The 14595-nt window shown below is 61.6% G+C and overlaps 1 protein-coding gene across 1 annotated transcript; it reads right to left on the minus strand.

The window, feature by feature from the left end:
* Nucleotides 1–283: 283 nt before the first annotated feature.
* Nucleotides 284–10149, minus strand: ST6GALNAC1 (ST6 N-acetylgalactosaminide alpha-2,6-sialyltransferase 1). The gene is made up of 10 exons (XM_054709633.1): nucleotides 10019–10149; nucleotides 4335–4494; nucleotides 3660–4226; nucleotides 2240–2408; nucleotides 1965–2136; nucleotides 1675–1813; nucleotides 1361–1464; nucleotides 829–918; nucleotides 653–752; nucleotides 284–489 (listed from the first exon to the last, which is right to left on the minus strand). Exons 1-10 carry the CDS (start codon nucleotides 10147–10149, stop codon nucleotides 298–300), a joined length of 1824 nt encoding a protein of 607 aa, XP_054565608.1. The 3' UTR covers nucleotides 284–297.
* Nucleotides 10150–14595: the final 4446 nt, after the last annotated feature.

Below are 14595 nucleotides of genomic sequence, written 5' to 3' on the forward strand. Positions count from 1 at the left end.
CAGGCTCCTCTCTGCCTGGGCCCTGGTCAGGGCATGAGCAGGAGGCAACCAACCGATGTGCTTCTCTCACGTCGATGTCTCTCTGTCTCTCCCTCTCTCCCTGATAATCGGTGGGAAATGCCCTCCCGTGAGGATAAAAAAAAAAGGAAAAAGAACAGAAAGGCGCCCTGTCCGCCCCATCCCAGACAGAACCTTCGGCGACTCTCCCAGCTCTCCCAACGCCAGGCACGGCCGTCTGAGCGCGTGCCTCGTGTGCGGACAGACGGACTGGGGCCTGCCGAGCCTCCGAGGGGCCCATCAGACCCTCCGCTGGGGCTCCACGGGGCGCTGGTACAGCCGGATGATGCCCTCGTCGTGCAGCCGCTTCCAGAGCGCCCTCTCGAGGCCGAAGTCGTGGTTGATGTAGAAGACCGTCTGCTTCCACGCCCGGTCGTAGTAGTGGTCGGAGAAGCGCTCGTGGCCCGCGGTGATGAAGCCGTAGGCGCTCACCTGCGTGGGGGTTGGAGGAGAAACGGCCCGCGTCGCTCTCCTGGCCTCTTCTCAGGTCTGTGTGCGCTGTGGTGCCCCCCCCCCCCGCCCCCCGCCTCCAGGTCTGGGTGCAGGCCCCTGGGCGGCGGGGAACCCCAGAGCCGCGCCCCCGCCCGCTCCTCGCCTTGTCGCAGAGCTGCAGGGCCGTGAGGAGCAGCAGGGCCCCGGTGGAGGGCCGGTAGATTCGCCACTGCGCAGTGTCCAGGGTGCGCGACCGCAGGAACCTGGAACACCCCGGTCAGGAGGCTGCGCAGAGCACGCGCCCCCCTCACCCCGTCCCCTCCCCGGGGCGCGGCCCACCTGTTCTTCATGTAGCGCAGCAGGTCCGGGTGCAGCAGCAGGTACCGGTCCAGCCGCAGGGCTTCGCGGAAGGCCACCTGGGGCCTCTGCCTGCGGGCGGGAGGGCCACCGGGCTCAGTCTCCTCCCGCCCTGGGGCCTGGCCGCCCCGCAGCTGCTCACCACGCACACGCACACATGCACGGCACTGCTCACCACGCACACGCACGCACACATGGCACTGCTCACCATGCACACGCACGCACACATGGCACTGCTCACCACGCACACGCACACATGCACGGCACTGCTCACCATGCACACGCACGCACACATGGCACTGCTCACCACGCACACGCACACATGCACGGCACTGCTCACCACGCACACGCACGCACACATGGCACTGCTCACCATGCACACGCACGCACACATGGCACTGCTCACCACGCACACGCACACATGCACGGCACTGCTCACCACGCACACGCACGCACACACGGCACTGCTCACCGCGCACACGCACGCGCACACGGCACTGCCGGGCGGGGGTACCTGAACCAGAAGAGACTGCCCCTCTTGAAGGTCTGGTTCAGGAGCAGCGCCTCCAGCCACTCGTAGTCCCGGGTGCCTTCCAGGAAGTGCAGGTAGCGGACGTCCTGGGGACCAAGGACCAGGGCTGGGGGCCTGGCTCTGCCTCCAGCCCGCCCCCTGCGGCTCCCAGGCCTGGTCCCCCCCCCCCCCCCCCGCCTCCTCCCTGTGAGCGGAGCCTGTACCCACCGCAGCCTCCAGGCCGGATGCTCGCCGCCCGGCTCACCTGGGCGCTCCCCTCTCGGAGGCTGGCCTGCCGGGCCCCTCCCTCCGCTCACCTTCCCCAGAGGCACGTGCCGGAAGCCCCGGCTGCCCAGCAGGTACAGGGACTGCGTCAGGGAGAAGGCGGTGAAGCCGTAGAAAGAGGTCCGCGTGCCCACGTCCTGCTCGTAGCCCTTAGTGACGGCGCCGCTCAATCTGTGCGGAAGGACAGACGTCAGAGGTCAGACACCCCCGGGCGCAGAGGGAGCCGCGTGTGGAGAGGAAGGAGGGATGGAGGAGGTGCCTGGACAGCCGGCCCGCGCTCAGAGAGCCAGGCTCCGAAGGAGAGGATTGTGGGGGGGCTCACCGGAACACGTAGTCGTGGCCGTCGATCTCCTGGCCCACGTGGGAGTCGTTCAGGATGCCCCCGTTGCCCACCACGGCGCAGCTGACGCACTGGGTGCTCCCCGCAGGGAGGTCGGCCAGGAGCAGCTGCTGCTGGGCCACCGGAGGGAAGCGGGTCACGACCTCCTGCACCACTGGAAGGGGGGGGGGCAGGGGGGGCAGTCAGAGCCCCGGGGGGCCAGGGCTGGTGGCCCGGGGAGGAGGCAGACCCAGGCCGGGCGGAGGGCAGGCACTCACGGGCGTGGCTGAGCTCCATGAAGCCGAAGGGCGGGGGGAAGTGTTCCAGGCGCTCCCACTCGCTCTGGTTGAAGCGCGTGGAGTCCAGGAAGAGGGTGAGGTTGGGCAGGAAGAGGCGCTGGAGCCAGAGCGACTTGGAGGCTCTCACCTTCACGGAGTCGGGGCAGGTCTGAACGCAGGGGGGCGGTCAGGCAGGCGCCAGGAGGGCCATGGCCGGGGGCCGGGCGCAGGGGGCGGAGAGCAGGCCTCAAAGTCGGGAAGGCACCGCCTCTGCTACCTCGTCCCTCCTGCGGGCGGCCTGCCCGTCCTGAGGCTTCCCCGAGGGCGGGCGTTCTTGGCCCTCAAGGCCTCAGGCCAGGCCCTCGGTAAGCTCAAGAGAAGTGGGACAGCCGGGCGGGGTGGTCCGTGTGCTGCCTGGGCAGGGTAGCAGTTATGTGTAAGAGCACATGGTTCCAGTGTGGCCTCCTGTGGTGATTTCTCAGGGATGGAAGCGAGGGGAGGTGGGACCACTCTATGCAGAAGACAAGGTATTGCCAGGCGCTAGTGCTGGGCACCTGGTTGGACATTCTTCAATATATTCATATACATATACATCTACCTATACATATACACATACACATACATATATGTACATATACATCTACCTATACACATACACATACACATACACATACATATATGTACATATACATCTACCTATACATATACACATACACATACATATATGTACATATACATCTACCTATACATATACACATACATATATGTGTGTATATATGTGTGTGTGTGTGTGTGTATATATATATATATATATATATATATATATATATATATAAAATTGATCTCAGAGAGGACAGGAGAGGAAGAGAGAGAAACATCCATGATGAGAGAGAATCATTGATCGGCTGCCTCCTGCACACCCCCTACTGGGGATCGAGCCTGCAACCTGGGCCTGTGCCCTTGACGGGAATTGAACCGTGACCTCCTGGTTCATGGGTCGAAGCTCAACCCCTGGTTGGGTATTCTTGTCTGTTAGTCCCTGCCCCCCGCCTCCTACCCACCAGAGGATGGGGGTTGGGGGTCAAACCCCAGAGCCGGTTGCGCTCGGTCACCTGACGGACAGCCCTCTGTGGCCCGCTCCCTGCACTTTGGAACCAGCGGCTGCGCGGTGGCGTTGCTACGAAGCACACACACAGCCAGGCTCTGGTTGTCCGGAGCCTCGGGGCTCCTTGCTCACACCTTCCTGTGGGGCCGGCCTCCCCCCGGGTGCGGTGGTACAGGAAGGAAGGACGGGGCGGCCCGGGGGTGGCACCAGGCAGAGCCTAGGAGCGGAGCCTGGGAGGCGAGGGCGGGGGTGGGCTGAGTGCCGGGAGGGGCGGCGGAGGCGGAGGCGGAGGGCAGGGGTCCTGGCCAAACTCACCGTCTGCAAGCCCCCCACGTCCACGCTGTACTGCTCCTCAAAATCCCACTTGGGCTCGGCCTTGAAGTTGGCGGCCCGCAGCCTGGGCGTGGTCCGCGCGGTGGGGCTCCGGGAAGGGGCGGCGCGTGGGGCGGCCGTCGCCCTCGCGGGTGACCCTGCTCCCGTGGGGGCCGGCACCGCGGCCCGACGTTCCGGCATGGGCGTCCCTGCCGGGGGTGCTTGAGGCTGCGCCGGCACTGTCCCCGCGGCTGTCGGCGTCTCGTTCTTGTCCCTCCTCCCTTCGCTTGTCCTCGCATCCAGAGCCCGCGGTGCCCCTGTCCCAGGGGGGGCCGGCCCCCCGGCCCGACTGCGCGGGGACGGCGTGCCCACCGTGGTGCCCTGACTCCTGAACAGTGCCGTCCTGGCCGTGCCGGGCGTCCTGGCCGCGATGTGGCCCGTGGCCTCCGTGTGGCCCGTGGCCTTTGTGTAGCCCGTGGCCTCCGTGTGGCCCGTGGCCTCCGTGTGGCCCGTGGCCTTTGTATAGCCCGTGGCCTCCGTGTGGCCCGTGGCCTCCGTGTGGCCTGTGGCCTTTGTATAGCCCGTGGCCTCCATGTAGCCCGTGGCCTCCGTGTGGCCCATGGCCTCCGTGTGGCCCGTGGCCTTTGTATAGCCCGTGGCCTCCGTGTGGCCCGTGGCCTCCGTGTGGCCCCTGGCCTCAGGGTGCGTGTCCAGCGTGCTGCTCTCCTGCGCGGATCCTGCGTGGGTGGGGGCCCTCCTGTCCCCGGGGGGCGCCGGGGCCGTGGTCTCCTGCAGTGGCCGCCCTGACCGCTCTTCAGTGTCCTCTGTCCTGTGATGCCTGGGGACAGAGAACGGCTGATGAAGGGGGAGGGAGTAGAAGCGTGGGCCTCAGGCCAACTGCAAACCAGTGCTGTGCGCGACCGGAAGCAGCGTCCCCACCGGCCAGGGAGGAAGCCTCGCCTCCGGGGACTCCCCGCTGGCCGCTGGCCGTAAGGAAAGCTGCCCGGCCGGCCGGGGCTCGGTGGTGGAGCGCCGACCTATGAACCAGGAGGTCACAGCTGATTCCCGGGCAGGGTACATGCCGGGTTGCGGCTCGATCCCCAGCGGGGATCCGTGTGGGGCGGGCAGGAGGCAGCCGGTCAGTGGTTCTCTCTCATCGTTGATGTTTCTCCCTCCCCGCTCCCTTCCTCCCTGCCGGTTCTCCGTGGCTCCCGGGGGCACTGCTCCAGATGGAGTTTGTGTGGCCTGGGACCGGGCACCTTGGATGTGCGTGACTGTGCCCTTCAGTCGACCTTGGGTTGTTTGTGTTTTGTTTTTTCAAATGAAGCGTAGGGAACAATGGCAACCTTGTTCAAAGAAAGCGGGGAAGAGACGCTTTTATGTCAAGACCAGGGCTGCCAACCTTGACTTTGAAATCCAGAGCCTTGGCCCGGGCCTGCCTTTCGGATTCTCTGGAGGCGCTGCCTGCGGTCGTACGGCGGGAACGTGTGCGGAGGAGCCCGGCAGCGAGGAGTGCTGAGCCTCTCGGAGGGTCAGAGCCGGGCTCCGGGCTCAGTCCCCTGCGGCGGCTCCTTCTCTTTCTCGCTGCCCTGCAGCCCACGTGGTGTGGGGGACGGCCACCCCCCGGCGCCTGTTCTGGGGGCTGTCGGCTCTCTATGCTCCCCATGTGGCATTTTGGGGGCCGAGAGTCTCACCCCCTTGGGTCCTTTCTCCATCCCTGGCCAGGGGTCTAGGTAACACAATGGGTGACATCCTGGGGTCCACCCTATGCATAGAAGGAGGTCAGTCTCAAGGGAAAGAGGGGGTCACTGGCTCCTGAGATGGCAGACACCCCCAGAGTATTCACTCTGAAAGAATGCCACCCCATGCCCGGGATGTGGGCTCAATCCCCAGTGTGGGGCAGGAGGCAGCCGATAGATGATTCTCTCTCATCATTGATGTTTCTATCGCTCTCCCTCCCTCTCCCTTCCTCTCTGAAGTCAATAAAAATATATTCATAAAAAAATAAAGAATGCTGGCCACTGCCCAGGGAAAGCTGGCGATGGGTCTGTGCTGCTCTGTTCAGGAGAAAGACGGAGCGCATGCGCTTGGGATGGGTCTCCCCGAGCTGCCCTTTAAGCTGATAATTGAGCTTAAGCTCCAAGGGCAACCCGGAAGCCGAGGTGCTAACCCCACTTGGCAAACAGCTGCTGCTACGGGGCTGACTCCTGGATTCGCCTCCACTTCCCGTCCCCAAACCTCAGGAGGCCAGTTGGCGTTTTCCTGGCCAGCGTCCAGCACCTGGCCTGGCTGTGAGCGGGCAGAGGGGGGGCTGGTGGTCCGGTCCGTTCCACCGGTCACCCTGCAGCACCAGCTGCCTGTGGGCCCTGAGGAGACAGCACCGGGCCCCTCTCTGCGGGCCCATCGAGGGGCAAGAGACAGCGGCCCCCGCCCGACCGTTCAGCCCGGAAACCCACATCTGTTTTTATGGGAAGTCTTAGCAATGACCCGGGGAGTGACAACATGATGCCATTATATTTCATTTTAATTCCCTATAATTACACACACCTGTGATTGCTAAGGAGGCGGGTGTTTATCCGGGCATTACCGAGTCTCGGGGACGGTGTTTGCTGAGTGGGTTTGTACACCCTGGGCTGGGCTGGGCTGGGGTGGGGGGGGGGCGGGCGGGGGGACCTTTTTCTATTGAGAGCCTGGAGTTCAGAGGGCCAGGCAAATCACTCCTGGATCACGGCCAAGCCAGCAGCAATTTAATTTCCTAACTCTGACCTATTTGGGAGGTAAAAGTATAAAATGTTGCACTTTGGAAAAGAAATGTATCATTAGCAGGGGTCACACTGCTCTATTCCATAAATGAAACAAACAAGTTGGCATCCTCCTCCCTCTGAATTCTTTGTTTGTTTGTTAATCCTCACCTGAGGATACTAGTATTTTCCCATTGATGTTTAGAGAGAGCGGAAGAGAGAGGGAGAGAGAGAGAGAAACATCCATGTGAGAGAAACACATCGATTGGTTGCCCCCTGCATGAGCCCCGACCAGGGCCGGGCCAGGGAGGAGCCTGCCACCAAGGTACGTGCCCTTGACCGGAATCAAACTCGGACCCTTTGTTCCAAAGGCCAGCGCTCTGTCCACTGAGCCAAACCCGCTAGGGCCTCCCTCTAAGTTCTTTTTTTTTTTTTTAATATGTTTTATTGATGTTTTACAGAGAGGAAGGGAGAGGGACAGAGTTAGAAACACCAATCAGCTGCCTCCTGCACGCCCCCTACTGGGGATGTGCCCGCAACCAAGGTACATGCCCTTGACCTGGAATCGAACCTGGGACCTTTCAGTCCGCAGGCCGATGCTCTATCTACTGAGCCAAACCGGTCAGGGCTCCCTCTAAGTTCTTAAGTCTACATCACACGAGGGGAACCTGGGAGCAAAGACAAGACTGAATGTTCAAAGCGCATCGCCGCCTGAAGCCTCGGCGAGACAGCGGCCTTTCCCGGGAGGGGGACGCGGTGCCGCGTGGCCTGCACTGGCCCCGGCCCCGTTCAGTGACTGGGACGTGGAGACAAATAAGACGGTTGGTTCCCACCCACAAGAAATTCAGAAAAAAACAACAACTTTGGGTTTACGCCTCGTGTCCCGGCGGCTGCGAGAGGGCGGGTGATGCCCGCCGGGTCCTGGCTGAGGCGTGGCGCTGGGGCTGGCCCGCTGGGTTTGAGCTGAAGTGACAGGTGACCTTGGACAGTGACCTGACCCCCTTTATCTGTACGAGGAGGTGAGGGTGATGATGGTGTCCGCCCGAAAGGCTTGCTAGACGGTCAGTGGCCAGACGTTCAGTGGCCGAGGCCGAGGCTGAGACCAGGCCTGGTCGCCACGTTCATCGTTAATCAGCCTCCCCCCCCACCCGGGCGGCCTTTTCCCGTTTCAGACGTGGCCCGCTCTCTCCCTTTGCCACGCTCCGCTGCCAGATGTCCCGTCTCAGCAGGTGCGGACGCTGCCTTCTCTCCGCCCCACCCTGCGCCCTGGCTGGAACGAGTCTTGTCCACAGGCTGCCCCACATGGACTCGGGGGTTCCTTACCCCACCTGCTGCGACCACAGGCATCCCACGCATGCGTTAAACCTCGTGAGCCTCCTCCTCTTCGTTTTGTAAACGGATAATCAGAGATAACACAGCCCCTGGAGCCCAGGTTACTATCTGCAAACCTCCTCCAACTCTGAAATGATCATGCCATAAAAGTGCCAACAGCCCTTTGAGAATGAGTGACCTTCACACACCAAGGTTTTCTGACCTTGGCAAACCCTCCTCCCTCATGGGCTTGGTGGTTTACAGCTCCCTCTCTTTTCCTTTCTTCCTTCCTTCCTTTCTTTCTTTCTTTCTTTCTTTCTTTCTTTCTTTCTTCCTTCCTTCCTTCCTTCCTTCCTTCCTTCCTTTCTTTCTTTTTTTCTTTCTTTCTTTCTTTCTTTCTTTCTTTCTTTCTTTCTTTCTTTCTCTTAAGAATAGCTTATTGATTTTTAGAGAGAGGAGAAACATCGATGTGAGAGGGCACCTCCATTGGCTGCCTCCTGCACGCCCCTCACCGGGGACCGAGCTGCAACCTGGGCATGTGCCCTGCCTGGGAGTTGAACTTGTGACCCTTGGATGAGAGAGACGACACCCAACCAACTGAGCCACAGCAGCATGGCTCCCTTTAGTCCCAGACTGTCCTCCCACTGCCCAGCAGCAGCCTGGGGAGGAGTGTCTCCATTGCAACATTCCTATCACTGGCCTCTCTCTCTCTCTCTCTCTCTCTCTCCCTCCCTCCCTTCCTCCCTCCCTCCCTCTCTTTTTGTTAATCCTCACCTGAGGTATTTTCCTATTGATTTTTAGGGAGAGTAGAAGAGAAACATCGATGTGAGAGAAGCACATCGATTAGTTGCCTCCTGCACGAGCCCCGACCAAGGCCTGGGCCAGGGAGGAGCCTGCAACTGAGGCACGTGCCCTTGACCGAAATCGACCCCGGGACCCTTCGGTCCGCAGGCTGGTGCTCTATCCACTGAGCCAAGCCGGTTACGGCTAAGCCTCCCTTGATTTTCCACTTCTTCCTGCTCCGGTCACTGTCCCAGGCCAGATCCCCTTCTCCGAGGGCGCCTGTGGGCCTGGGTCCCTCCATTCACTGTGGGATGACCTGCCCGTGACCCCTGGTCAGGCCCCGTGGTGACTCACCCCTCCTTCCCACAGACGGACGGCTCTAGGAGAGCCGCTCAGGAGCGGCACCTCGGCCCCCCTTCCTAACGGCCCCCCTCCGCGCAGGGCTGAGCCCTTCACTCTGCGGGGCAGGCCTCCCGGGCCCAGCCCAGAGGACACTCATTCAGGTCACCGCCTGGTGTTCCGTCCCCACCACACGCCTTCCCTGGGGCTCCCGACCCTGCCACCCCGAGCCCCCTCCTCTCTGCAGCTCCCACGGACAGAGCCCGCCTCCCCCGCCCCTGGGACCTCGGCCCGGCAGTCACTCCCGGGCACCGGGCACGGTTTGGAACTCACTTGTGGGGACCGTGCGAGTCTCAGGGAACTGTCCCTGGGTCTTGGGCGGAGGCACCAACTTCACAGTCGCTTCCGATGGTGGGAACTCAGTCTAAACACTGGAGAGGTGGCACCTGCGGCCGCGCGCAGGAGCGGGCAGGTGGCCAGGCAGCCCCCCTCCTCCCTCCCCGAGGCCACACCGCCCGGTCCTCCCCTGTGTGTCGCTGGCACCCCTCCACCCCAGCCGCTGATCCTCTGCGGGCGCCCATCTCTGGGAAGGGGCATGCCTCTAACAGAACAGGTGCGAGAGAGGACGGAGCCCCAGGCCCCAGGCAGAGACCTTGGCAAACCTCCCTCCTCCTTAAGCACCGCAGGAATAGCGCTTGTGCGTGTGTCACTCTCCTGGCCTTGCCCCCCACCCTCCCCTCCTGCCAGCCGGCCAGAGGCCAGACCCTGGCTTGGGGCTGAGCGGTGGGGGAGCTGGAAGGAGGGGCAGCAGGACCCCGTCAGACAGGGAGAAGGCGTCCTCCCCTGGGAAAGCCCGGCTCTCCCGGTGACACGTCAGTGGCCACCTGTCGGGGGCGTCTGTGCGATGCCGGCTTGGGGGTCTCTGCAGGGTCGGTCAACATGGCTTTCCTGGGGCTCTCCTTTGCCCTGAGGGTCTCCTCACACAGGTCCCCCAGGACCATGTGTCCCTCTGCCCTGGCGGCACTCAGTGTCCCCAAGCACTTTCCTGGGGTCCCGTGCCTTGGCCCCAGCGATCCCGTTCCCTGTCCCCGACGTGGGCTCAGCCGTGTCTCCGAGTTCCCCAGCCCTCCCTCTAGTTTCCGTTTCCTCTAACAGACGGCGAGGAGCTTGGGAAGGTCAGGATCTTACCTGGTGGGCTTTGTACTCGGTTCCTTCACGAGGGCGGACAGGGTGAACAGGAGGAAAATCAGCCCGGCCAGAAGCACGAGCCAGCGGGCAGCGCGGCCCAGGTGACCGAGCCTCGGCAGGTGGGGCCTCATGCTGGCGGGTCGGGCCCTCGGGAGACGTCTGCATGTCCCGGGGCCTTGGCACGGACTGCGGCAGCGAGATGAATGGCTCGGGGATCCTGGCCGGGGAGTGCACACCCTTTGTCCTCATGGAGCCACGGGGAGGAACCCCGGGTGTACAGGTGCCTGCCAGGGAGGAGGAGCCGCTCGGCTGAGTGGAGGCCCAGGCCCGTCTGGAAGGAAAACTCCTTTTGTTCAGACAGGTTCCCCTTCCTTCCCTTTGTCCCGAGGCCAGCCTCGGAGCGGAGGACTCCGTGGACAACAAACACGCGTCAGGTGGCAGGAACCTCGCTTTCGTCAGCAGTTCCACACCCGTGGGGACCCCGGACGCGTGCACGGCCTCCACGCACGAGGTGAGTTTTATGACAAAAATAAGGGGACCCAGTAGGTTCGAGGCCCCCTAGCAATCTTTTCTTAAAAGACCATCCTAAAGCCCGGCTGGTGTTGCTCAGTGGTGAGCGTCGACCTCTGAACCAGGAGGTCACGGTTCAATTCCCGGTCAGGGCACAGGCCCCGGTTTCGGGCTTGATCCCCAGGGTGGGGCGTGCAGGTTTCAGCCGATCAATGATTCTCTCTCATCATGGATGTTTCTCTCTCTCTCTCCCCCTCTCCCTTCCTCTCTGAAATCAATAAAAAGATATTTAAGGGGGGAAAGACCATCCTAAGTATTTAGGGTAGCAGTTCGCAATCTCAGGTGCACAGGGGTCACCTGGGAAGCTTGAGCACATGCTAACGCCCAGGCTGCGCCCCCAGCCAATTAAACCAGAATCTCGGGGGCTGGGTCCTTTGCCGGGGCGGGTATTTCTTCAGTTCCCAGGAGGTGACCTGGCTGAGAACCACTGGTTTACGGGGCGCACCGTGCTGTCCAATGAACAAAGTTGTCAGAACCTGGTGCGCACCTGGTGGACTGCCCACAGAGGCCTGGGATCAGCCCCTGCCTCCCGGGACCTCGGACAAGGCCCTTAAGCCTCCCGCCTCCCCTGCCAAAGGGAAAGCGGGGCCCCTCCCGCGTGGGATCAGACACTGGAAGAGGAGGCCCCCGCCCTGCTGTTCAGCCTTCTCCTCCGCAGTGACCCGCCAGCGGGCAGGACGCGGGCCCTGCGCCGGGCGACCTCCCGGCCCCTCCAGGAGCGGGCACTGTCGTCAGCCCCACTTCACAGTCAAGGACACGGCCTCCGGGAGGAGCAGCTTGGCCAGGACCCCGGAGGGAGCGCAGGGTGAGGGACCAGACCCAGCTGACCCGAGGCTCCTTCTCCCCTGAGGCTCAGGCGCCTGAGGAGCCCTCAGCTGCCTGACGTGGGAGACAAAGGACAAACGCTCGGGGCCAAGGGCCCCCTCGGAGAATCATGTGGAGAGCAGTCAGGAAAACAGAACGTGCAGAGCAGCAGCAGGTGATTCATTTAGAAAACACTGCGTCCAGTGCCCAGTGCGTGGGACAGGTGCGCCCAGCAGGTGCGTCGGGAGTGAGGGGCCGGGGCCGCTGGAGGTCTGGGGAGCGGCCGTGCCTCTGGGTGCTCAGCCCTCAGTTCTGGGCCGGCCGTGGCCCTCCCTCGGGCAGCGCCAGTAAAGGCTTGAACAGCCCTCCCTCCCGGGGTGGATGGAAAAGGAGAACGGCGTCTGAGCAGCGGAGTCACCCCCAGCACCGACGGCTTCCTCTGTCCGCAAGGTTGGCCCCGCGGGGCACCGTTCCGGGGGGTGGGCCGTGAGCGAGGAGGAACCCCCCAGGACTGATCCGTCTGTCTCTCTCCCGGCACACCTAACCTGTCCGCGCCCACACGCCGGCTCTCCAAACATTTTCTCAACAGGCCTGAGTCCAGTCAAAACTGCCTCGCCCGGCCGGCGTGGCTCAGGGGTTGAGTGTCGGCCTATGAACCGGGAGGTCATGGTTCCATTCCGGGTCAGGGCACAGGCCCGGGTTGCTGGCTCGATCCCCAGTTGGGGGGCGTGCAGGAGGCAGCCGATCCATGATCCTCTCTCATCATCGTTTCTCTGTCAGAGAGTCCCTCCCTCTCCCTTCTTCTCTGAAATCAATGAAAATATATTTTTTAAAAGCCCCACAAAATTCTGCCTTTAATTCTTTCCCCCGGGTTTGCCGGCACACTTGGCACAAGCAGTTACCCTCCGCCCTGGTGCCCGTGGGCAATGCCAGGCCAAGTGCACAGGGAGGCGTTTCCTGACCCGTCGCCTGGGTTGGATTAAACAAAGTGTCTGTTTCATCTCACCGTGTTTGAAGAGACGGGCTACGGGCCTCCACCGAGTGTGGGGACCCCGTTGGCCGCCGGTGCCAGCTCAGCCACGGTGCCGACGTGTGCCTCTGCCCCTCGGGGCTGGTTGAACTTGGAGTTCTCAGAGTCAGCCGTGGAGGCGTGTAGGTGGGTCGTCAGAGTCCTGGTTTCCTGGTTCTCAGGTTCCAGCCCCCGCTGCGCTGCTCCTGGGCAGCCTCGGGCTTTCCGGGAGCTTGTGAAGCCCCATCACAATGTTTGTTTGATGCTAACTTCTACTTTCCTCCCCTTTTTCAGCCAAAGCTTCCGGCAGGAGTCTCTCTCTCTCCAGGATGTGAGTCTAACAGCGGGCGGATTCTCAGAGATAGGTAAGCTCCCGACCCTCACACAGCTAGGAACGTGGAGATGTGCTCCAGGGATTACCCCCTCCTGACGGCCGGGCGGGCGGAACGACCGATTCAGAGGAGGAGGGCAGTTCACCGAGAGGAAGGGTTCTGAAACTGAATCGCGAATGGGGGCAAAACCGGGTTTTCCACAGGGAGGAGGGGGATCGGAACCCCTCAGAATCTGCCCACCTGGGGGCTGCTCTTCAGGGGGAGGGTGCCTTGGGGTCGCTCCAGGATTGGAATTCCTGGGAAGTGTCACCTTCAGATTCCCTCTGCTCTAAGACCACCCTGACGTCCGGCCCTGGGGCTCTATAGGGCCTGAGAAATCATCTGGTCTGGCCCTGCCAAGGCCTCAGGGGTGAGTTAATGGAACGTTTGACCCAATATCAGGCTAATGTTTAAGCTGATCGTTTTGTATGGCCTGCGAATGACGTTATAAATATCCAAATGGGCCCCCGCCGGCGTGGCTCAGGGGTTGAGCATCGGCCTATGAACCAGGAGGTCCCTGTTCGATTCTGGTCAAGGGCACAGGCCCGGGTTGCGGGCTCGATCCCCAGTGTGGGGCGTGCAGGAGGCAGCTGATCAGTGACTCTCTCTCATCATTGATGTTTCGCTCTCTCCCCCTTCTGCTCTGACATCAATGAACGTATTTTTTAAAGTATATCCAAATGGCCCTTGGCAGGAAGAAGGGTCCCCACCCGTCCTGAGAGGCATGTTGGGTCACAGAGAACCAAGTGCAACTTCCTAGACGGCCGCCTGTGGGGGATGGTGGGGCACTGAGTCTTCTCTAATCGGATTCTCGGTGCCAGGCCTGCCCGACGTTGCCCCACAGGCTGACGGAGAGAGAATGTGCCTCCTCGCAGGCCAACCACGGGAGTGTCCAGGCCGTGGGTGTCCGCTGCATACCTGGACGGTGCGGGGGGTTTACAGAGCAGTGCAGCCCTCCCCGCAACCTCACTGTACAACATTTTACCGAGAGAAACCTTCGGCCCATGAGCCGTCACCCTCTGCCCGAACTCTCTTCCTTCCCCTCCCAGCGGGAGGCAACCGCCCGTCCGGGTCCTGCGTCTGTGCACCTGCCGATTCTGGACGTTTGGGGCCAATGAGGTTATGGACCGTGTGGGTTTGGTGGCCGGCTGCTGTCACTCAGCATGCCGTGGTGTCACCAGGCTTCACCCCGTGTCCTCCATGGTACGGAGATGCTGCATGGGGCGGGGCCGCTCATCGCTCCGGACATCCGGTGTCTCGGCCTTTGGCTGTCATGGACGATGCTGCCACGAGCATTCATTCCTGGGCAAGTTCCCGCGTGGAGAGGTGGCCTCATTTCTCTTGGGAGGTCCCTAGGGGTATAATTCTTTTTTTAAAAAATATATATTTTATTGATTTTTTTACAGAGAGAAAGGGAGAGGGATAGAGAGCTAGAAACATCAATGAGAACCATCGATCAGCTGCCTCCTGCACACCCTAGGCCAGTGGTCGGCAAACTCATTAGTCAACAGAGCCAAATATCAACAGTGCAACGGTTGAAATTTCTTTTGAGAGCCACATTTTTTAAACTTAAACTTCTTCTAACGCCACCTCTTCAAAATAGACTCGCCCAGGCCGTGGTATTTTGTGGAAGAGCCACACTCAAGGGGCCAAAGAGCCGCACGTGGCTCGCGAGCCGCAATTTGCCGACCACGGCCCTAGGGATATAATTCTGAGTTATATGTCAGCTCTATGTTTACATTTTTTTTGAGGAAATGCCAACGTATTTTTCAGAGCGGCTGCCCACGCCTTTCCCATCAGCGATGCCTGAGGGATTAAATGTC

This window comes from Eptesicus fuscus, chromosome 20 (genome assembly GCF_027574615.1).
Source record: "Eptesicus fuscus isolate TK198812 chromosome 20, DD_ASM_mEF_20220401, whole genome shotgun sequence".
NCBI classification, from domain to species: domain Eukaryota; kingdom Metazoa; phylum Chordata; class Mammalia; order Chiroptera; family Vespertilionidae; genus Eptesicus; species Eptesicus fuscus.